At 35.4% G+C, this 24,010-nt stretch overlaps 1 protein-coding gene across 2 annotated transcripts in view; it reads left to right on the forward strand.

Moving 5' to 3' along the window:
- galnt2 (UDP-N-acetyl-alpha-D-galactosamine:polypeptide N-acetylgalactosaminyltransferase 2) overlaps positions 1-24,010 on the forward strand; it is a 71,504-nt gene that overhangs the window by 42,233 nt on the left and 5,261 nt on the right. For both annotated transcript variants that reach the window (XM_052572370.1, XM_052572371.1), the window contains exons 3-11: positions 1,754-1,907; positions 14,076-14,174; positions 14,925-14,992; positions 16,054-16,119; positions 17,387-17,508; positions 19,514-19,601; positions 21,247-21,334; positions 22,331-22,434; positions 23,341-23,467. In XM_052572370.1, the coding sequence (XP_052428330.1) occupies positions 1,754-1,907; positions 14,076-14,174; positions 14,925-14,992; positions 16,054-16,119; positions 17,387-17,508; positions 19,514-19,601; positions 21,247-21,334; positions 22,331-22,434; positions 23,341-23,467 (916 nt within the window). The remainder of the gene's footprint in view (positions 1-1,753; positions 1,908-14,075; positions 14,175-14,924; positions 14,993-16,053; positions 16,120-17,386; positions 17,509-19,513; positions 19,602-21,246; positions 21,335-22,330; positions 22,435-23,340; positions 23,468-24,010) is intronic.

Genomic DNA, 24,010 nt, shown 5'->3' on the forward strand with positions numbered 1-24,010 from the left:
CAGCTGTGTTGTACTTTGCATTGGAGATGCCAGACTTTGATTCTTTACTCTAACTTTCTGTGGGCAATCTGGGCATCTTTTTTTACCTTAAATTTGCAGGCCTGAGCTATAGAGATGACCTTTTTCTAATCGTTCCGTCCCAGCCATCGCAGAAGGTGAACTTTTAAATTGTGTGACAGGGCTGTTATAAATGTGGCTGTCACCCTTTGGTGGATCAGTGCATTTGGTGCATTGCAGTTCAGGATAATTAACCTGAGCTTTCATTAGCATAACGTTGATCTATTGACTGTCTATGCATTTTGATTTACCTGAATCTTGCTTTTTACATTTAAATCACCTGATTCTAGTGTGCAGCGTTATAGTAAAATGCCAGTATTTTTTGCTGATGAAAGTTAAACTTTTGAATTCTCCCAAATGGCTTAAACACAGAGACTCTTCATCTGCTTGAATGAATCTTTTATGCTTTCTTTGCATGTTTAACAAGATTAGATGGCAGAATTGAGCGCATGTCCCCTTTAATACCTTTCAGCGACATTTATGGGTTTCATAATGTTGACAAATGATCCCCGGTTATTGCACTTCAGAGTATTTGATTTCACCTTAAGGATTCTAGTTTGGATCCATTGGGACGCGTACGTTAAAAAGACAAGGGTATTCACTCCAAAACAAAATGTACTCTTAAAGTTCACACTGTAACTGTTTTTTTGTTTTTGTTTTTATATTTGTGCAGATTTTGCATTACACTTTTGGTGTAGTGTATAATGAAATGGTAAAGACTTATAAATCATATCAGAGTTTGGCTTTTCCTTTCGGTTCTGCTCCTAATTTGAAATGTTGTCCCTTGTTCATTAACAATTCCCGTGGCAGTGGTCTTGGCCTTTAAATCAATGTTAGCGCTCTGTTGGATAGCTGGCATCAGTGGCATGCATTTCTCACTCAGGTCGGCCAAATTATAATGCAGAAGACGTTTGCCAGAACCCTGCTAAATTAATTGCTTCTAGTCTTTTGTAATGATGGATAACATAATCGAATTCTGCCACGTTTCTGAGGTCTAAATATCATCGTAGCCATCTCTGCCGTTTAACTCAATGACAACGTTGACTACTGCCATGTTACCGTGGGATGTGACTAACATCAAAATAGAAAAACAACACTTTTTGTTGAAGAAAATCTAAGCTTTTGGTTGGGAAATCATTTTAGGCAGGCTGTTATGGACTGGCTCCATTTGGCAAATATCCTCATATATTATCATTAGGCAAATGTCTTCTTTGACAGATTCACCTGAGTTGGTATCAACTAAAGATGTCAAGCTAGCTCCTTTCACGGTCTTTTGGGTGACTCTGATTTATAATGTAATAATGGGTAGCAGTGCATTCAGGGTTTTTGTCTTGGCTAAAGAAAGATGTTTCTAAGAAACATGAGGAGTACACCTTTTGTTCTTTATACTATTGTGTGGACATTTGTCTTTGGTAAATGACAAGCCTAATGTCTAGAGTGATATAACTGTCTTTGGATATGTGCTTACTGCCAAATTGATAGTTTCAGAGTTGTTCGAATGGAAAGTAGCCTACTCAGTATGTTTAAGCCATCATTCACAGTATTTGATTTATTTGTACTCTGTGTAAAAGTGAGCCTTTTTGTAATAGAAATGACAAGAAAAACTAAATGTATTTGGTCTAAGATCTAGATGTTCTTTTGTTTTTTAGTTTTTTGTCTGACATCCAGTGTTTAATCATTTTTGCTACTTTTTCAGGGAAGGTTAGGTGGCAGGACTTTGACCAGGACCTGTACGTGGGAGCTACAGTGGTGAGGCCAGGGCAGGATCCCTACGCCCGCAACAAGTTCAACCAGGTTGAGAGTGACAAACTCCGAATGGACCGCAGTGTCCCTGACACCAGACATGACCAGTAAGTTCCAGTCGAGTTTTTAGCTCAACTCGTTCAGTTAACACTCAAGAAACAGAGCTTTGCTTCCTCTTCAGTTCACTTCATTGAAATGAGCTAATGCTCAACTTACTGAATTTATTTCACAACATATTTTCATTGCATGCAATCGGTTAAATTACTTTGTTTGCATCAGAACAACATTGAATCATCTTTATTTTTGGGGGATTTTCAGGTCTGTAGGAACTTTCCATAATTAGAAAATAAATACACACCCAAGGTAGTGATGCAGATTTAATGTGTTTTTGAACAACATGACAGACTTTGTGGAGAATACAAGTTAAGATTGTTGGGTGTGCTGCTGCTACATAGAACGATATTCACATCTTGTTTTTCCAACCAGTTCAACACACCACCTTCTTGAGTTTATTTGATCAGAATGCATTTCCAAATATTATTTCAATATATATTTTTTTAATTGACTTGTTCCTATGTTGGCAAAGCTGAATTTTCAGCAGCCATTACTCCAGTCTTCAGTGTCACATGATCCTTAAAAAATCATTCTGACATGCTGATTTGGTGCTCATGATGCATTTATTATTACCAGTGCTGAAAATAGTTGTGCTGCTTAATATTTTTTGTGAAAACGATGATACAGTTTTTTTTTTAGGGTTTAATATACATATAGAAAGTTCAAAACATTATACATCATTTTGTAACATTATAAATGTTTACTGCATTTTTTTTTAATCAGTTTAATGTATCCTCCTTTAATAAAGGTATTAATATATTTTATTCACTGCAAACTTTTAAATGTTAGCATATGTCCAAATAAAATATTACTTTTTGCAGGCTTGCTTCTGAAGTACTTGATGTCTGTTTTTATAGGATTTTCTCAGTTCTCTTATACTGTATGTGAGGAGAGTTACAGTTTCATTTAAGAAAACCATTTCCAATGTGTGGTGACACTTTCATAGGTGAATTAAGTTTATTAAAAGTGTTATTTAGTGAAGTTACTTGCATATCTGAAGATTAGACTCATTCTTCTCAGCACAAAATCTAATTAAACCGTTTCCTTTGGTTCTGTTGAGTATTTAAGCACCCCATCCACTACTCTGAGCATTTCCCTTACTATGTGAGGTTTTACCATTGCTTAATTTATTATGTAGTGTGCCTTACCTTTACAACACATAGTGAATGTGAAGAAGTGTCAGTGCTTCTTTGTGATAAAGTCAGTCAAAATGAATGTGCTAAATTAATTTGGGATTCTCATAAAGAGAGGCCTGTTTTTTTTAGATTTTTTTTTATGAGATGCGCTTACACAGCACAGTGGTAGGGAGATGCATGAAAAGCACTTCCCCAGCAAATCAGTGAGTCTTTCAAAACTTCATCTTCATCCGTCTGTCGTTCACAGTGTCCTTGAGGTGGCAAAGTAGCAGATTGTCTTCAGGGCTTAAATGGCTGTCAGAGATGTCAAGGCAGGATTGACAATATGAGTAGAGCGCTGAATGTATAAGTGGAAAATAAAGGAGTAGTTTAAATTGAGAATCAGCTTGTGCTTTTAGAGGCAGTAAATTGTCTAGGTTGTTATGAATCTCATCAGCTGTACACTTGTTTAAGCTGAAAGGTCATTTACTACTGAGTGTGCATCTCAAGGAACATCATATTTGCTGACAACATGAATGGGAATGTCTGGGCACTCATTCTTTCCTTTGATAAATTGGCCACTTAACAGTCTCTGTATAAAATAATGTTGCATATGTTTAGCAAAACCATTCAGTTCTGACAGGTTTACTTTGCATCTTTGCATTTTAGGATTCATTTGTAAGCATTGTTTAAAATATGCCCTGTAAAGATCTCCACATTACGTTTTCCATCACCAGTTTTTAATGTACTGTACTCTTTTTTTTTTTTTTTTTTATTTTATTTTTTTTCTCTCTCTCTATCTCTTGATAAAAGGAATGTAGAAGAAGTTCTGAATTCAGCAAAACAGTTTTGCTAACTTGGGCTACTTTTTGATGTTAGAAAAATGCTTGACCACCCACATTTGCACCTCAACAATGCCTTTCAAGAATTTTCTGAATTTTCATAATCATTTTAGCCAGGTCTTTTTACAAATCAAGAAGGCACTGCACACAAGTTTTTAAGGTAAACTTCCAATCAAAAGTTTGGGGTCATATAAGGTTTTTAAATCAAAGTCACCAAGGATGCAGTTATTTGAGACAAAACAGTACAGTACAACAGTAATTTAGTGAACAATTTATAGTTTTTGTTTTATTTATTCCTTTATTACTGTGCAAAGCTGATTTTCAGCAGTCAATACTCCAGTGTCACATGATCCTTCAGAAATCATTCTGACATATCGTACTATTGTCAATGTTAAAAAAACGTTTTCGCAGAAATGTTAAGCAGCACAACTTTGTTTTTCAGGATTCTTTGGTGGATAGAAAGTCCCAAAGAACTGCATTTATTTGAAGTAGAAATCTTTTGTGGAAAATATTTTTATACTGTTGTTTTTGATCAAATTAAATGCATCCTTGCTGAATAAAGCTTCTTTCAAACCAAAGTAATTTTACTGGACCCAGACTTTTGAACGGTATTATAATCAGTAAAAGACAGGCGGTTTCATTTTATAGCGTCAGAGAGAGAGAGAAATTTAATGTAAAACAATTATTTTGTGCAAAGACTCAATAATGTGAGTATTAAACACCAATCCATTGAAAAGCAACAGTGACAATAATTTATTATAACACAAACCTGCCTTTCTAATGAATTTCAAATATGGCTTAACTCTCAAGTTTCAAAAAGCTTTAGGATCCTTAGAAATATTATCTGGTCCCCTGAACATACTGTAACATCCTTAGAGCTGCACTTAGCTGAGACTCTATCGATTTCATGAGAAAACGAGGTTTCCATCAAGCACTCATGTTACTGCTGTTTTATAATGACCAGATGTTGTGATTCAGACAGCCTGGATATCTTCACACAAAACATCTTCACCAGAAACGAACTTCCCATATCTCACAGGGCTGATATAAAAGCTATGGGGGCCTTGCTTGTGCTCAAACGAACATAAATTGGTCCCACAGCCTTTTGTTGCCTCTGAATTAGCTGTAGTAAATGCTATGATGAATTAGTGGTCTTTTTTTAACTACCTGATGCTAGGCAGAAACAGATTGCTCTGGATATTTCAAACATGATATTTGCAGGGTCACAGTTTGTTCGTAAACATGTTTTAATTCAGTTTTATCAGATTTATTAATTATCATTTTAAGGGGTCTTATATTTGGGGATGCAAAAACAGGATTCGTGAAGCAGCTAAATGTGATTTATTAAACTTCAAAAGGCCGTGATTGAATTAAATAAATTTGAGCGCTGAGCATTCACAGTCAAAACACTACCCGTTCTTACAATCAATGAATAGCGTGCATTTATGCCGAGCGATTACTCATGATCTACTGTTGATGAATTGACATATTTACATTATGGTGTTTAAATTGTATTGTTATAGATGATGGTTGAAACGTGTACATTTAGTCTCCCTCGTTTTTTTATAATAAGCAGCTGTAGTAGCCCATGTATATTTCAAAATAAGAGTCCTGGTGTATTTCAGTTTGTAGATACTTGAGTCGTGACCTGCATTATGTATATCATTCTTTGATATTTTGGTCACATAATAAACTCTGTCTGGCAGCAAACCAAGAACATTAACATATTCAGTATACAGATTTTACTAGTATCTGTGCAACAATCTTTTATTGCCTTTTAGAAACACCGTATTACTTCAGAGTGTTAAGTATTTTTATATTTCAAATTTTAAAGTTGTTTTCCAGTTGAATATGTGCCATACTTAAAGTAAGAGAATCTAATCTAATCTCTAATCTAAGATTGTTTAGAGTTTGTGTGGACATATGGTATTACTTTTATTTGTGCAAGTAAAAAAATAAATAAAAAATTGAGTTTTCAAAACTGCAGATGTCATGCAGATCTGCAGATGTTTCCCAATATAGCAAAGGCTTTAGTTCTGAAAGAAAAAAAAATGTATGACATTTTATGTTGCCATTTTTAATACTTTGGTTAAGTATGGTTTAATCATGTGTTTTAGTTATATAACACTTGTGGAGATGGCATTCATTGGTCTATTAAAAGCTTTATGGAGAAACATTGAAAGCACAGTGGGCAGGAAAACACTCGTCAAACATTCACCACCGTGGCCTCAGTCTGTGGTCCTGCCACACTGACACATGCGTTTGAAGAGCCCAGAGTGTGGGGTGAAGGTGCAGACTGTTAAGGTTGGCTTGTGAGTGCTGTCTTCCACTGTTGTCTCCACCGAAGGCCTGCAGTGCAGGGCTGGGTTCCCAGGACAGGCTGAGTTACTGCTGACATCCAGGAAGACTTGTCAAGAGGAGGGCAGCCCTCTTGTCACTTCTCTACTCAACATAAACAGGACTCTTGGGATATGCGGCCCTCTTAGGAAATTACCCTCCCATAGCACAGGAATGAACTTGACCCTTAATTAAAAAATCTAAACATTTTAAAATAGTCCTATGCAATATATTGACCCCCCCCCCCCCCCCCCCAAAAAAAAAAAAGTCACAACAGTACCTTGTAGTGATTTGTGTTTACAGGAAGGAATGTTCATTGTTGGCGTGACTGTGTTGTTTACACAGTACTACGGCAGGTCACTTGAACACCCCAAGTTCCTGACTCCAAGGGCTCCATTTCCCACCTTGAGATATCCATGTACAGTTTAGGAATTTAATGTTTGTTACTATTTTAAAATCCAGCTCATAATTCCAGGAATTCAAGAGCCCCTTTACCACGGGATTGTTGTTTAAATAAATGCTGTGACCCTTCACCGTTCATAATGGACCCGTTCTTGCATCTGCCTTTGCTGTTTTTAGATTGTTTTTCTAAATTAACCTGTGTTAGACTGACATCTTTGACCATTGTGGCATTTTGCACAGTTTTTTTTCCAAAAGTGTCACACATTTAAAATGCAAAGGGAATGTTCCAATTATGTCTAATACCATAAGCATATGATTATTTTCATTTTGTGGCCAATAAAGCAATAAATGGCCAAATTCTAAATAAATTCACAATAAAACCCTAAAATCATTTATTTAAAGCCATAGTTCACCAAAACAATTTAAATTGTCAATTAATTATTTACCCTCATGTTGTTAAAAAAACATAAAACCTTTGTTCATCTTCGTAACACAAATTAAGTTATTTTTAATAATCCAAGAGCTTTCTGACCATGCATGGACCGCAATGCAAGAAAGCCCTGATAACCCTGAAAGTGAGTAAGGACATCGTTAAAATAGTCCATGTGACATCAGTGGTTCAGTCGTAATGTTATGAATTACGAGAATTATTTTGTGCGCAAACCAAACTAAAATAATAACTTTATTCAACAATTTCTTCTCTTCCGCCGTCTTTGACCAACACATGCATGTGAAGCATGCTCTTGGATTTCATCAAAAATACCTTCATATCTATAAAGTTTAAAAATTATCTCAAGTTATTTTTAGATTTTGTGTATTAATCGAAGTTAGTCTACACCATAAATCCTATTGTCTATTATAGTGTTGTCACAAGACCCGGTACTTCGGTACCAAGTCTGTACTAAAAAAATGAAAATGTGACTGTACCAGGTTTAAGTACCGGTGGTACTGAGTACCCCCTCAACCCGGTTCTTGATGCATACAGCGTTTTGATTTCAGCGGGGGGAAAAAACGCGGACGGAATCTCAATCCAGTCATAATGAAACTTACATTTTAATATGGACAGTCACGGAATTTGTCAAAGTTAGCATAAAATAATCAAATCAGATCAGATCTCCGTATGGGCCATTATCTTTAAATGTTAGGCCGCAAAAGTTGGTTGCAATATGAATCCTGCTTGTTCTGCGCGTCTCTGTGTAAGTGAATGAATGGCAGAGAAGTGCGCGTTTGTTTACTACATATGTTGAAGCGCGTGACACTTGCATTAATTTCAGCATCTGCCGTCTCAATGAGGACATAAATACAGAAACTACATCACCAGAACTGTTCTGAGTCACTTCACAAGCATTTTGCCATTTCATCTGAGTAAAACCAGTGTCAAAATAAGAGTAGCTAGTCAAAATAAAAGTTCATTTTTACATAAAGGCATTGTGCTTGAAATATTACTATTATTTAGTAGAATGTATGTGATTCTGCTACTACTGTTGAAAAGAATTTATAAAACTTAATTTTTTAAAGAAATAAATCACACAATAGTTTCTTCCATGTTTAAATTTTAATAGCAAATCCCTTTTAATTTAATTAATTAAAAACAAATTAAATTTGAAACTTGTTTACTGTTTTTCATAATTATATTACTTGTAGAAAAACTTTAAACATAATTGTAAATAAGTATAAAGAATGGTATTGGTTTTATTTTTAGTGATAAAAAGTTTTTTTTTTTAAGAATATTTTTGTGTTTTGCTTTGGTACCGAAATTGGTACCGAGAACCGTGGATTTGTACCGAATACTGAAATTTTGGTACCGTGACAACACTAGTCTATTATTATCATGTAAGTGTCTCTGCCAGAGATCTTAAAATGCTGAAACAGAAATAAAAGCAATTATAATTTTTATTATTAATCATAAAATAATACCACATAAAACAAACCTTAAAAATTGCAGCAACAACAATCATTATTATTATGGTGAAGTGAGTGTGCGATATTAGAAAAGGAAATCTTAATGTAAAAACAGGGAAAATGAGCAAGCATACTATGCAGGATCGTACAGTAAAAATATTTCTTGTAAATCACTGATTAAATACTGTTTTTTCCAAATAAATTAAAACTAAATTTTAAATGAAAAACAAATTAAACTCTAAAAACTCAAACCATATTGTACATTATAATGAATGATCAATATGAATGTTTAATTTTTTTTAAATTTGATAATTACCTTTTTTATTTTATGATCTGAATGTAAAAATAAAGGAAATGTGTACGCATATTTTCCAATATTGTACAATACCGATGCAGAAAAAATCTAGAAAAAGATATATTACGCATCCCTAAACGATGCATTTCAAGATACGTGTCTTGTGCCTTCTAGCTGTTTTAGTTCACATGAACGCATCCTGCGTGAACGCCTCCCGAGTTAAGACTATGGACAGAATTGAATATTCTGCTTTCTGGGAGCAGAGCTTTAATTTACGGTGCTTCACTAAGCCCAGCAGCCGATATTTGCATCAATAAGCCGGTAACAGATCTCTGAATGATGAGAACCCACTTTTTTTTGTTGAGTTTCTGGAAATACATCAAGCAGCAAGGACATCTGTTCATCTTTTCTTTCCTCACTCTCTTGAGCGTGACCTTTTTAAGCCTGCCTGATTTTCAGAATCCCTCTGAACCGTCTGAGCTCTGGCCCTTTCTTACAGAAAAACTACTGTGTGCTTTGGCTGGTGTCTGCCTGGCATTTGGAAATATCTCCCAGTGCTGCCAACCACTCCAACTGGCCGAGCAGTCGTGAAGTCATCGACCGAAGTCTCCATGAGCCACATAAGCAAACATTGACCCGCTATTGTATGACTGTCACACAGTCTGTGTAATTAAGATGTGTTTCTCGCTCACACTGCCCAGTACCATTTCCTCTCTGTGTCAGTATTTCATATCGATCCGATCCCTCCAGGTCCAAAGTTTAATTTGTCAAATTTGTACGATTGCAGTGTAGTCTGCCCTCCTCCCATGAGTGTGTTTTGGAGCTAAAAAGGAAAACACTAATAAGGGGAAAACACTAGATATGTTTGCTGCAAATAATGGACAGATGCATTTTGATTAATAATGGTCCTTTCAGATGTTCATTACAGGTTGTGTAAAACTTGACAGACATGTTCTCCATGATCCAAAGAGCATCTTGAGCTTCAATGGAAGTAAGAACATATAACAATTTGTACGGAAAGTCACATTATCCATGACATAAGTTATTTGTATAAAGACTTAGAAAATCACTATTGCATACTTATTTTACTTAAAGTTTCTTTGTTTCAAAATTTTAAAATCCCAACTATGTCCAGAAGCTAGTTTAAAAACCCATATTTCCTAAGTGGTTTCAGATATCTGGCCCCCGCTTTATGTGTGGGGAGGGGGGGGGGGTGTTGAGTACATAATGGTTGACATGTTTATTGTTGGGTATTGTAATCTCACGTCAGCTGGATGTCTGTTTTCGTCATTTGGCAGGGGATGTTACTGGCACGGCTCTCAAACGTTGTTGATTATGGTTCGGTGGGACAGAGTTCAAATCACATTGTAAATGGATGCGTGTTGTTGGAGACAGTCACGTGTGACCTGACCTGAACCGAGCAAGATGTTCAGATCATATTCTGTTATGATTTACCAAATACTTCTCATCTCCTTCCGTGAAAGGTGGGTTATAATGTAAACTTTAGCGACAGAGGAAATTTATTTTAGACACAAGGTCAAGAGTTCAGATATTTTATTGATGTGCACTACAATCAAGTTTGACTCGGTTTTTTCTTATTATGCTTACAAAGGCTAAACAAGATTTAACATGCAGGAACAACAGGAATATTGTGAAATATTATTTAAATTTATAATAATATTTATATTGCAACAATGTAACAGTGTTCTCTGTTGTTTTTCTTATGATATATCGCTTAATATTTGTGGAAACTCTGTTTGTTTCAGTATTGTTTAATGAATAGAAAGTTCAAAAGAAACACATTTATTACACTAGATTCTATTAACACTGTAATAAGCAGAATTTTCTGCTGTTTATCCCACTTATTGCAATTAGTGGCAATTATCTGCACCTCAGTTTTGTAGAAAATGATAAAGCCGTATGCAATAATGACGTATTGTGTAAACAATCATTTTAATTCAGATTATTAAATGGATGCCACCTCTACCCTAATCCTACCCAATACCTTTCCAACTTTTCAATTATTTCCTTCGTTTTTAACTAAGGTAAATTGAGATTTGAAAAGGGAGAAAAAAAGTGGACCCGTGTCGATCGCGTCGAAAAAAACACTGCAAGCACTTTATTTATTTATTTTTATTTAAACTAGTTGTAATCTGAAATGCATTATTTCTTTCATGCAATTAGTGTGTTTAGTTGTATAAAAAAAATATTTTTTATTTTGTGAATTTTTGGAACGAAGCGCAGTCGAATGATAATCTAAATTGCATCTAAATTGTGAGGGGCAGCACACTTTGCTAAACATTGATGCTCTGTCACCTCTGACCTAGACCTCAAGTTACTAGATGGATAGATAATATTTAATGTTAATATTAATATTAACAAATTGAAACTTAATGTTTTTATTATCATTATGAAGTCCAAAAACCTTATTGAAGGCTTATTGAATGACTGAATAGCCCAACAAGATGAATTCAGTAAAATTCCAAGATGGAAACTAGAATGAAAAGACTCTAAATTGAAGTGTTCTGTCATATTAGATAATTTAATGCTTTCTGCAATGTTACAGACATTGCACAGAGAATTAAAATGGGATGTGCAAAAACATATTCATCATAATACATATTTAATACATAATACACAGTTTGCCCTTCTGTGGTTTCGATGGTGGTTTATGGTGCAATCTCTCCTTTAAAATGCATGTTGTCTATTCGTTCTGATAAGCAGTGGAATTTGTCTCTGGGTTTAATGCTGTAAATGTGTTTGGCATGTAAACGTCTTGTCACTATTTCAGTCAGTTTCCCTCCCGGAGAGCTGCTGATTCTGCAGATGACATTATCCTTGTTGTAAGTCTTCTTATCGCTGCTCTTTCACCATCCCTGCAGCGCGTGAGCTGCATTCCCGATGCAGTAGTCACGCTCAGAGCAGATGATGCACAAACCTTGCTTTTAAAACGGCCGCGGGACCTTTTTAAAGGTCAGAGCGTTATAGTTTGTTTGCTGGAATGCCAACCTTTTGTATTTTCTCCCTAAAGTAAGGAGAATATTCCCTCTGTTTTTGCACCATTACCTTCTAGTAAATTTACCCAGGCCAGAGCTGAAAGAATGAAGCGCACAAGTCTTAAATGCCTCTGTTAAACGCTTACCTAAGCTGGTAATGAGGAACACATGCTCTTTGGTTACTCCTGTTGTGTTACCTCTGATGGCAGCAGGCCAAGTGTCTTATCGAAAATGTTTTTGGTGGGTGTAGTTGTTGTCTTGCTGAGGCCGCAGCATGTGTCTGGTGTGCCTGTGTTTCTTGTTTAGTCTCTTGTCTTTATATTGCTTCACGAAGTGTCTTCCCTACACTGCTCATAAATGTCTAGCAAGTGTACATTATTGTTGTAAAAAATATTAGGGCTGTCAGTTTGACATTTGTGTGTTTGTTTGTGCGTTTAAATAATGCTACAACATTAGCAATGAATACAGTTCTGTAAATATACAAATTCTGAATATTAATTTTATACATTGCTAAATGTTGTATTCATTTTTCTATCTATACAGTATTAATTCTTATTCAATGCTTTTGTCATGCAGTTTATTTGAAGGAATCTTCTTTTTTTAATATTGAGGTTAAAGCGCAGCAATTAATTTAATGCCATTTAAAATTAGGGGTGTTAGTTTATCACAGTGTGTTTGTATTTAAATAACACTCAAATTAACAAAAATATAATTTGATAAGTTGATCAATATTGGTTTTGTGCATTTTCTAAATATTAATTTTCTGTAATTATTAATTGAATATATTTTTTTAATTGACATGCTATTTTGTATATTCAGTGCTGTTGCCATTATTCGATTTATTTGCAGATAATAGTAAAATTTATAAAAGATAATTAAAAGATCATTCAAATATTGATGTTTAATGCACAGCAACTGCACATTAATGTCATCAAAAATGATAAATTTACCATATGGATGTGTGTTTCTCTATTAAACATTATGATGATGAACAAAAATAGAATTTAATGTATGAAACTTGTACTGTAAAATAAGCTTATCATTTAAGATACAAAACCTATGCATTTTCTAAATAATATATTAATTATATAAATATTCATTTAAAATATATATAGAATAGATTTAATCTATTTATTTAATGCTGTTGTCATTATGCAGTGTTTTTACATTATCTTTATTTTACTGGGATCATCATTTTTTAAATATTGGTGTTTAATTACAGCTTCTCAAATTAATTACAAATATTGATTAGCTAATCAAATCTTAAAACATAGAAGCATAAATTCAGCAGACTGAGACCAGAACATTTATTCTATTAGCCATTGACTTCAGCTGCAACAGTGGAAGTATTTGAGAGTTTATTGGGTCCCATGCTGGGTGGTTGGAGGCCAGCGGGGGGAACCATGCCAATGGGATATGCTCTAAAAAGTGCTTGTCTTCTAGTCAAAGCCGCCATTCTATTAACGGCCTACTGCACAGTTATTCCCTGCGAGACCTCCAGCAAACAGGGCTAGAAATGTGTGCTGGCCTCTTAATGTATTCCCAAGAAGTCAGTAGTGCGTGTAAAATAGTTGAAATGCCTATACACATTCAAAGTATACATGTACCACCTTATACCTGTATGAATGTGATTTCTCTGCGTGTAATGGAGTTAAATATGATGCCAAGTGTATGGAATTAGGGTCATTCTTTGCTGAAGTCAGTTTGGAGTCTCTGATGGTGGGCTCTCAACCCTGACCTGTTGTTTAACAGCAGTGTAGGAGGGATTGACCCCGATTCCCCTGTCTGGCATCCAGTGGCCACAAAATCGATGGCATCAGTGCAAAGGAAGCATTGTGTGCTCTTATCCATGATGAGAAGTGCTAGGAAACCGGAGGATTAGACCCATAGCTGTCAAATTAAAACCTCCGGGATCTAAAGCGTGTGGGTGTGTGTAGCTGAAACCTTTATAGTGTGCACATATGTGTGTGTGTGTGTGTGTGTGTGTGTGCATGTATGGAGAAGCGAGTCCAGAGAATTTAAGCATGCATGACCTCCTGTCCATCTCAGCCTCAGAGAGACATTAAATGAATGTTGGCTTTGATTTTATTCAGGTGTAGCTGTGTGACAATGGGTTTTCACCGTGTTGAGCTACCAGCAGTCTCATTATGTTTTCTAATGATTCAACTAGTCAGCTGAACAAATGATCAATTAAACTTGACTTGGTTTTTGAAGAAAATATACTGGTGGTTGCCTATGTTAATCCCCCCCCCCCCTTCCCTCTCTCTCTCAGTTGTCGTCACAAACAGTGGAGGACAGATCTTCCTGCTTCCAGTGTAGTTATCACTTTCCACAACGAGGCCCGTTCAGCCCTGCTGCGCACTGTGGTCAGGTGAGACCTCATGTCACGTAACTGTTTTTAATGCACTATGATGTGGGATTGTCACCATAGAATACTGCTAAACTATTATTGAGCACACTCCTTTGTTTAAAATATGAGTATAGAAAAAGTAAACGGTGACATGGAGTTTCTTCTAAAGTATACTGGTTAAAGATTTTTTTTTATAAAGTAAGGAGTCAGTTATAAGGCACAAATTAAGGGAAGTTCATGGTTTTTCTTTTGGTTAATTTTTGTAATTCATATTACTGTATACTAGGCTGTGTTTACATTATGGTGTTTAATACAGAATATATTGTCACATGCACTTTAGTACAAAAGTACACCTACTATCCAAAGGTTGGGGTCAGTTTAACATTTTTGAAGGAAACCTCACCGTGGCCACGTTTATTTGATCAGAAATACAGTAAACGGTAATATTGTGAAATGTTAGTAAAATTAATAACCTGTTGAAAACCCTTAAGCTACTTAATGTTTTTGTGGAATATTTTTCTTCTCAGGATTTTTTGATGAATATAATGTTCAAAAGAAACATTATTTTTACAACAATTCAAATGTCTTTAATGTGAATGCATCCTCATGTAATACAAGTATAAAATTATATATAAATTATCCTATAATCTTTTGAACAATAATGTACCTCTACTTTTGACATATCTACTAAGATCTAGACTTAAGATCTCTTTCTTTCTCCACACTTAAGCATAAACATGCATTTAAGCTGTCCTCTCTTCCTGCCTTCAGTGTGCTGAAGAAGAGTCCTCCTCATCTGGTCAAAGAGATCATCTTGGTGGATGACTACAGTGACAACCGTAAGTGTTTTCACCTTTAGCTACCAATCAGACTAAATGGTACAGAACATAATAAATCATCTCAATCATATACAGTCTGTTTCATCATGTTTTTTTTTTAATTTTTATCAGTGTTTTGCCTTGTCCAAGTTATTTTATCATCACACACTCTTGTTTTCTCAACATAAATCATGCAGAACATCCATATAGCAGAACAAGACAACATTCCTGAAACTGAGATTTGTATGATGATTGTAGAAAGTATGTTGTCACGGCACCAACCGTGTTCCCGAGTCCCCAGCCCATTGCACTTTGTTTTTTGGATGTCAGACCCCTAGTGTGACCTCTTCAGATGTCTGAACTCTGTATGAACCCTGTCCTGAAAGCAGTGTTACCCTGCTCTATAACACTGCTGCAGGGAACCTGGCAGGCACTCCACTTATCAGTCCTCGTCGCTCTACTCTGGTTTTACATGTGTGGATTGTGAATCTACTTTTGCATATTGGCATTTGAATATTGTCTTTTTTTTTTGGACATAATGCTCTTTTAGAACTTTTCATTTCATGTTTTTTTTTTTTTTTTTTACAATATGTAACGGAGAGTTCGGTATCTCTGCCCCCTTTTTAATCAAATGTTCATTTGTAAAACTAGTGCACCCGATTATATTTCAGTGTGCCGGATATTAATTTTTATTAGTTGGTAACATATGACCAAAGGAATGTCAAAAAATGGACACGGTTAATGTAAATGTAATTTAATGAACATATGAAATGATGTTCCTAACTTGTGGTTTCTTTTAACTTTGAGATGAAGTGGCTTCTTCGGTATGTGACTTTGTAGAAAAACATTTGTGATCATTTTGTGGTGGGTTTCGGTTTCCCAGCACTCAAGAAAATTGACCTGTAGTTCCCTGCCCTAAAGTTTCTCAAGACAAGCTGTACATGATTTGCCCTTTCTAAATATATGGTGGTGACACATGCAAAACTGGTACATCTTGTGTGTATTAACTTCAGCATATATAATAGAAGAGATGTGTTGCCCTGAACACTTGAGTTGACACAATGTTTTCTTTGTGCTTTCAGCTGAAGACGGTGCCTTACTTGGGAAAATGGAGAAAATCAGAGTCCTACGGAACGATCGTCGAGAGGGTGTGTGATTTTATAACCACAGTAACTTTGTGAATCAAAACTATACCCTAGTTAAGATGTAAGGAGCAGTGGCCTTTTACTAGCAGCTCTTGTTTGGTCATTAAAAATCTACGCATCTATTAAAACTAGCTGAAGTTTTACTATTGTGACTAATTGTGACCAGTCTCAGCACGAAGTCATTAAAAGCACTGCATACTTCATAGGTGCAAATATGGAGAAAATTAAAGAAGACAAAAGCAAATGGTCGGTTACGAGCTGGAGTGTATTTTTGGACTGTATTTTATATATTTGTCAAGCAAAAAATGCTGTTCTGTAGCCAAAACTGCAGTTTGTTTATTCATATCCAAAGCCTTTTGTTCAAATCCTATTTCTGTCCAACTAAACAAGCTCCTTCTCCTTCTTCTTAGTTTGAAACACAAATTACTTCATCTTAAAGAAAAGAAAGAACTAACATGTACTCTCTCTGGGAAAGATCACAGTAATGTTAATTAAATGTGTATAAATAAATAATAAACCTGTGCTCATGAAGATACTATTGATTTTGTTAAAACAAACAGGTTCATTAGTATTTAATGTTTCTCAGTGCTTGAAAATAGATGTTTAGGTCTCCAAATGAGCCACTAGATGAGCTTTTCCTTATTATATTTTACGGAGAACAAAGTGTTTTCTTTGCTTACATCGTCCCATGCGGTATGATAACAACAGTGTTGTTTTTTGGTTAGATTTTATTTTTTAATTTTTTTTTTGGTGTTTTGTTGTGCTTTGTTTTTAATATATTTTTCCCCCAAGTCATTACAAGTTAAAAAGATTATAATAAAATAAGGCAGATACTAGCAATAAAAGTTTAATTTAAGGTACCTAACACCCTTATAAACTATTCAAATAAACATTCAGAAAAAAAAAATTCAATATGCAATGCATGATTATATATGATGCATTAACAAGACTGATACTCCCAGAGGCTTTCCTTTTTTCCTTTTATGCCTTAATTTTGTGTTCATGTTCAATAGGTGATTTTATGTCTGCTTGTATACATTCCCTTCACAGAAAGCTAACCTAAAAATACACAGGCATCATACTATTAGTTTTTACAAAACATCTTTTCACCAAACTTGTGCAGTACCCAAAATACCAGTACTTTTGACTTGTGTACGTTGGACTGTCGTTGTGTAGATCATTAAGGTTAGAATACAGGGAGAACAACCTTCTGCATAGTTCAGTGCTTTTGAGTCTCATTTCTGTGTTTGTGTGTTGTTTTTTTTCTCAGGCTTGATGCGATCCCGAGTCAGAGGGGCGGATGCGGCCACGGCCAGTGTACTAACCTTCCTTGACAGCCACTGCGAGTGTAATGAACACTGGTTGGAGCCCCTGCTCGAAAGGGTTGCTGAGGTCAGCCATGTTTTGTTTCATTGTTTCTTTCTCTGACAAGCAGAAAACATTGGGTCTTACGCTTCTCAGATTTGGCAAATTAGCCACTGCTTTTGGAGGCTATAATCAATCACACATGCTCATTACAGCAGCGGACGTTTAGCAGCTCACTGCCATTGCAAATGTCAGGCCAAGATGATAAAAGAGAAGAGTAGATGAGAAGTTATTGTTTTCTTTGGCTGTGTGTCTTGATGCACAAACTGTACTTGGAGTGCCATATCATTATACCTGGTTGTATCCAATCCTGCTGTTGACTGCCAACAATTCTCAAACAAGCCATAAAATAATATTGTGATGGGGAGCTAGTGCCATTCAACACTGTATGTCAGTACAGCATGCATATAAGTCCTCAGTGTGTGTGCACAGGTGCGTTGAATGCAAGTAAACACACCCCAGTTGCGGATGTGCAGGTCCGTTGTGGTTCAGGATCAGATTAACCTAAAAGAAATATTTGCTTCAGTTGCATCCCTAGGCACACATAATTACTCTGAAATTGCTTCAAGGCTTTTGACTCGCACAATAAATAACCGGGAGTAGAAGAAGACACTGAAAGTACAAATTACAAGCATAAATGTAGTAAGAGGTTTCATAACCCCATTTATATTGTTAGGCGTCTTCATTTTCAGCTGGATGACCCAGATAAGCACATGATCAAACTGGAGGTAGTGACCCCAGCTTGCTCATGATGATTACACAGAGCATGAATTAAATGTTGTCCTGTTTCTAGAGCAGTACCTCTACACAGGACTTACAGTATACTGAAGCAAAATAATTATTATAATTTAAAATGTATGTGCATGTGTGCACGAGCAGAAATATACTGCCTAAACCGAAGGGTAGATCTGGTCAAGAGCTCAATTGGATTTGAATGGTTTTTGCCATTTGTCACTTTGCATCCACTCATCATTAGTCGTTGATAGAGTTCTTCCAGCTTTATATCAGTTTTCACCTAAACTTGAACTACTAGCAGTCAATACTATGAGCTTCCTAACTGTATATTGAATATTACCAAAAAAGTAATCACTAGACGTATAGAAAAAAAATGAGATGTCAGATATTTACATTGTACAGTAAATGCATACATTTGTTCCAGATGTATTAAGAATTGTATCAGCCATTTCGTAACGAAGCAATATTTTGCCCATCAAAAAATAATTGGTGGTTTGATTATATGTTTCAAAGTATCAGCTACTGTTAAGCCAAGTTTTTACCCATATTTAGAGAAAGTTAAATATATTTGAAATGCTTTATACAAACATTGACTTTCTGTTGTGCTGAGAAAAGTTTCACAGGAGCCATCATTTTAATCAAACAATGATGATCCAAGAAGTAAAATAAAGTTTAAAATAATCAAGACGTATAGCTTTTATTCAGCAAAGCACTTTTAGTATTTCACTAAAGGAACTGAAGACTGATATTTAATTTGAATGTATTAGTATAACGAACTGTATTTATTGTACCTACATGCATATGAAAATTGGCATGTGGAAATTCCAGCGCGGTGACAAATTAATTTGATCATTCAGAGATGAAGCCACAGTTGGGATGATTTGATTCGTCAGGGTGTCCCAGAATTGGCATGATGAATACTGGAAGATGTCTGAGAAGCAATGCATTTATATTTAGTGTTAAGTTCTCCACGCTTATCACGTAGAGTTGATTGCCTCTTTTCTGGAGTGTTTAACTCCTCGCTCTCGGCTCTAAATACTCCAGTCATGTGTCAGCAAAGCTCACAAGATTAATGGGATTTTCCTAGGTATTTCTGATGGATTTGCCGTAATTTGTAATGGCAGTGCAGTACACATTTCTTAATATCAGCACTTTCAGAAGTTTTAATTCTGGCTTAATTTGATTGTTTCTATCAGATACGTCTTAAGAATGCATTGTAGCAGAGATGTGAGAAGTCATTTCTTTTCATATGCTTGTACTGTCAGCTCAGCCTCACATCATTTGTTGTTCTCGGCAGGATAAGACTCGGGTTGTGTCACCCATCATAGATGTCATTAACATGGACAATTTCCAGTATGTGGGGGCATCTGCAGATCTTAAAGGAGGTAAATCTTTCATCAGCTCCTATTTCATCACAACACTTCAATCACTACCCAGAGTCTATTGCTTTGGGTTGTGTGCATGTGTATGATATGATTGCATCCATCCATTCATGCATGCATTTGCATGTGTTTGAGTAGTACAGCAGATGGGATTTATTATATTTCATGTGCAGGGTTATATTGTGTGAGGTACTGTATGTTTAGATGCATGTTTGGAGTGAAAGAATACAGAGAGAATTTGTGGAGGCAGCGCAATGTGCAGAAGAGTGAGAGAGCATGATGAATCACCAAAAGAGAAAATGTCCATTTGGAATGGAAACCATTTGAATGATTTTTGTCTCTGGGTTTTAGGCATAATAGCCCTATCACTGAGTGGAATAGCTTTTCCTCTAAGACTTGTGGGAAATAATATGGAAATGGATCTATCCATGTTGGTTTCACTGTATTTTATAAAGCAGCATGTTATAAAAATAATTTTATTTATATGGGCTTTTTTTCAGCACGTTCTGGTTCCGGGTTTGCTGGTTAATCGGCATTCAGGCTTTATCTTGCATTTTCTCTATTTTGAACACACAGTATTTACTGTATGTTACTTAAAAAGTTAAAGTAGTATGTAAAGCAGTAGCATTATTAACAGTACATTAGGGATTGTTACATTACATTATTGTATCAGAAGGATTGAATACATTATTGTTACTTTGATATGCTGAAGCTAGAATTTGGGGTTTAAAATGGTTATTATCAGTTCTTACTACAGTTTTATTTTTTTTATCACTTCTCCATAAATTTCTGCTATTAATTCAGCAAACAGTTAAAATACAAACTCCATTTAAAGAAAATTGCAATGTGAAGTCATATTATTTATTATATATAATATTTATTTATTCTTAATATTATAATATTTATTCTTTTATACTTTATTAATTTTAGTAATTGTCATATTAAGTTTCAAGTACTTGTATTTAGCTTTAGTTTTTGTCATTTAATTACTTAATTGGCAAGTCAGCATTTCTACGTTTTTCGTGTAATAAATATTTAATTTATACCTGCTTTATTTCAGTTCCTGATAAGTTTTTAATTTTGTATCTCTATACGCAAGAAATTCTCCAAATGTAACCACCTAATTTATTTGCATTTTGTATCATGATATTTTAATTTTTTTCTTGCATTTAGGTCACCATCTAAAGCTACCGAATGTCACATTTTTTGTTGATTCTTGTGTACAGCTGACCGAAAACAAGAGGCTTTCGGAAAATAAGACATGCCAACAGCAAGGTTTTAAGGATACAGCATTCACACAGAGCCAAAGCCTAAACCCCACGATTACTTAAAACTTCAAGACTATTCTTTTGCCGTTTGGCAAGCTATGACTTTTCCTACTGGTATTGCGAATGTGGTTTTAATCCAGTTTTGTGTAAAATGTCGTTTCATGAAAAGAAATGTCACATGAAAACATGTGAATGCTGTGCACAGAATAGCTGTAGCACGATAGTATGATGATCTGAACAAAGCCTCAGTCTTTTCATCAGTGAAGTTCATCAGAATCAGTAACATACTCCCTTATTCCCTTACCTGACACATGGCTGAGCAGGGCATTGAACCTACATCTAAGATCAGACTTCATCCCTAATGTCTAATCTTTATCCAGGTTTTGATTGGAATCTAGTTTTTAAATGGGACTACATGACCCTGGAACAAAGACGAGCACGGCAGGGAAACCCCATCGCTCCGATCAAGTAAGAATCAGTCTCTCGTCTTAAATGTTTTGGATCATGAACCGGTGAGTTGGTGATGGATTATTGACCGATGACCACTTTTTATTCTTCTCACACTCTTCTCTAATTAATTCAGTGTCAGCTGTTAAATGTGTAGACTCTCTTGAAACAGTACTCCAGCTATAGGAGTGCAGTTGGTTTTATTTATTTTGTTAAGACTGCGTTCTTGAAGATTTAGGCTACCAGTTTTCATTTTGATTATAATAATTTAATTGTGTGCTTTTGCTTTTTTTTTTATTAGACTTAATCTTTTCGTTTTCACTATTTTTGTACTTCAGTTTCACCTTATTTCACTTAGTTGCAAAGTTGACATTTCTAATTTTATCTTTATTAAGTGTTAATGTAATTTATTTGAGCTTTTATTTCAGTAACAACACTTAATGCCCCAAAATGTTAATTCTGCTGTCAACATGGGAAAAGAATCCCCTAAAGTTCTTGTAAACACAAAACAAGTTTGTCCAAGGAGCCCATGTGCTTGCTTGTTTACTTGTTTGTAAAAGGTCTGTTCTCCAGAGAATGCCTTGAATCATTAACAGCTAAAGGCGAGTGGAAAAGAGAAAGTAAGGTATGGAGGGTGCATTGCTGTGATGTGAAATTTCAATCACCGTGCAGCGACTACATTAAAAGTGCATTAAGATAATAAACAGTGTGGTGCCTTTATGGGATGTGCTGTGTACAAGTCTTCATGACCCAGCACTCTTCATTCTTGTTTAATGATTCCACTGTTGTTTAATGACTTTGTTTATGAGGCTGTGATCAGATTGCTCTATCACAGCATTGGAGAGTGAAATGAGAACAACGTTTTAAGTCACAAATGACCACTGGGAAAAAAAAACACATCGCCAGCAGTGTATCAGCTAACTTTTTAGTATACATTTAATAGAAAGTAAGTTCTATGAAGTGTGTAAAGTTCTAAGTCAGTCCATGTTTTGATGTTTTGATGCCTGTTTTGTGAAGGACTCCCATGATTGCTGGTGGACTCTTTGTAATGGACAAGAACTACTTTGAGGAGCTGGGAAAGTATGACATGATGATGGACGTGTGGGGCGGTGAGAATCTTGGTGAGTGGATGCTTGATTTGTCTTGAAGATGTGCTTATTCATAGTGGCCCCCAAAAATATCTGGACTCATATTGCATTAAATATATAGAAGGGAGGGGAAATTATCTAATGCATGTTTTTTTTATTTCTACTAAATTATTTTAAATGCAAAATCCTTTGTAATTGCTATTCATGAACTCTTAAGCTCTTTTTATGAGGGCTTGAAGGCAGTGTGAAGTTATACATCCACTAAAATTATTTTAGGACCATGAAAATGGTCAGAATTAATTGCTAACAAAATCCACATGGCATTAATTCAATTTAATGCAATGTAATTCCTAAATCTGTTTCTCATTAATGTGAATTACATACTATGTGGCGTCTCTGTATATGAATACTGAAAATGAAATCATGGTGCTTCTGTATCATTAGATTATTTGGGAGAATGCCTTACTCAGCCAGAAATGTAAGGGGCAATTTAGATCACCACCGAAGAACTATTGCTTTTTATATTATTAGCAACGAGACTTGAATAGAAAACTGCAGTGTAAGGCTCAGTGAGGTAGAGTTTTTCAGGTTTTGTCATAATGTCTGTGGCATGATGGATTCTGAAAGAAAATCCTGACTCATTCCACAAACACAGCACTTTTCTCATCTGGGCTGCTAGTGGAAAAGTCTACAACAGCTCCAGAAATGATCCATCAGCATGGAATAAAGTTGCATTTTGCATGTGTGTGTCTGAAGAAGTTTCCAAAGACCAAGAAGATTCACAAACTAGTGCTTTTTTGTTTGTTTGAATATAAAAATAATGCTATTATGAGTTTTGACCCTTTGCTTTATTTTCCTATTTGGAAATGTAGATTTATGAACTGGCTGTCTGTGTTTTGAGATGTCTTATTAATCTCTGGCTGCTGTTGTGATCTTCAGAGATCTCGTTCCGGGTCTGGCAGTGCGGAGGCGGTCTGGAGATCATTCCCTGCAGTCGAGTGGGTCACGTCTTCAGGAAACAGCATCCCTACACTTTCCCAGGGGGCAGCGGCACTGTCTTTGCCAGGTATACATTGATTGAATTCTGTTATCATTTGAAACTTTGGGATTTCTTTTTTTTTTTTTTTTTAAAGAAACTAATACTTCATTATATTGATAAAAATGAAGGTAAACACTTTAAACACTCTTGCATGGTTACAAAATATAAACATTTCAAATCAATGCTGTTCTTTTGAAATTTCTATTCTCACGTTCGGCAAAAAATATTATGTAGCACAACTGTTTTCAGCACTGATTATAATAAACAGTGCTTAGGAATATTAGAATCATTTCTGAAGGATCATCTGGCACTGAAGACTGAAATAATTGCTGCTTAATTCAGTTGTTTTGTGTTTACATTATATTATATTGTATTATATTTTGAGTGTGTTCGATTTTGAGCTATCAATTTTTTTGTCAGCATTTCAGGATACTTAACCGTAGTCAGGATTGTTGTAATCTTGATAGATGTCAGGTTCCTGGGTACCCAGAGTGAGCAAGGGTTTTGTGATTGCTCAAACCACGTGAGCCCTTTATTATTCTGGTTCATGTACTCCACCCAGTGGGTGAA

The sequence above is a fragment of the Carassius gibelio genome, chromosome B13, assembly GCF_023724105.1.
Source record: "Carassius gibelio isolate Cgi1373 ecotype wild population from Czech Republic chromosome B13, carGib1.2-hapl.c, whole genome shotgun sequence".
Lineage (NCBI taxonomy): Eukaryota > Metazoa > Chordata > Actinopteri > Cypriniformes > Cyprinidae > Carassius > Carassius gibelio.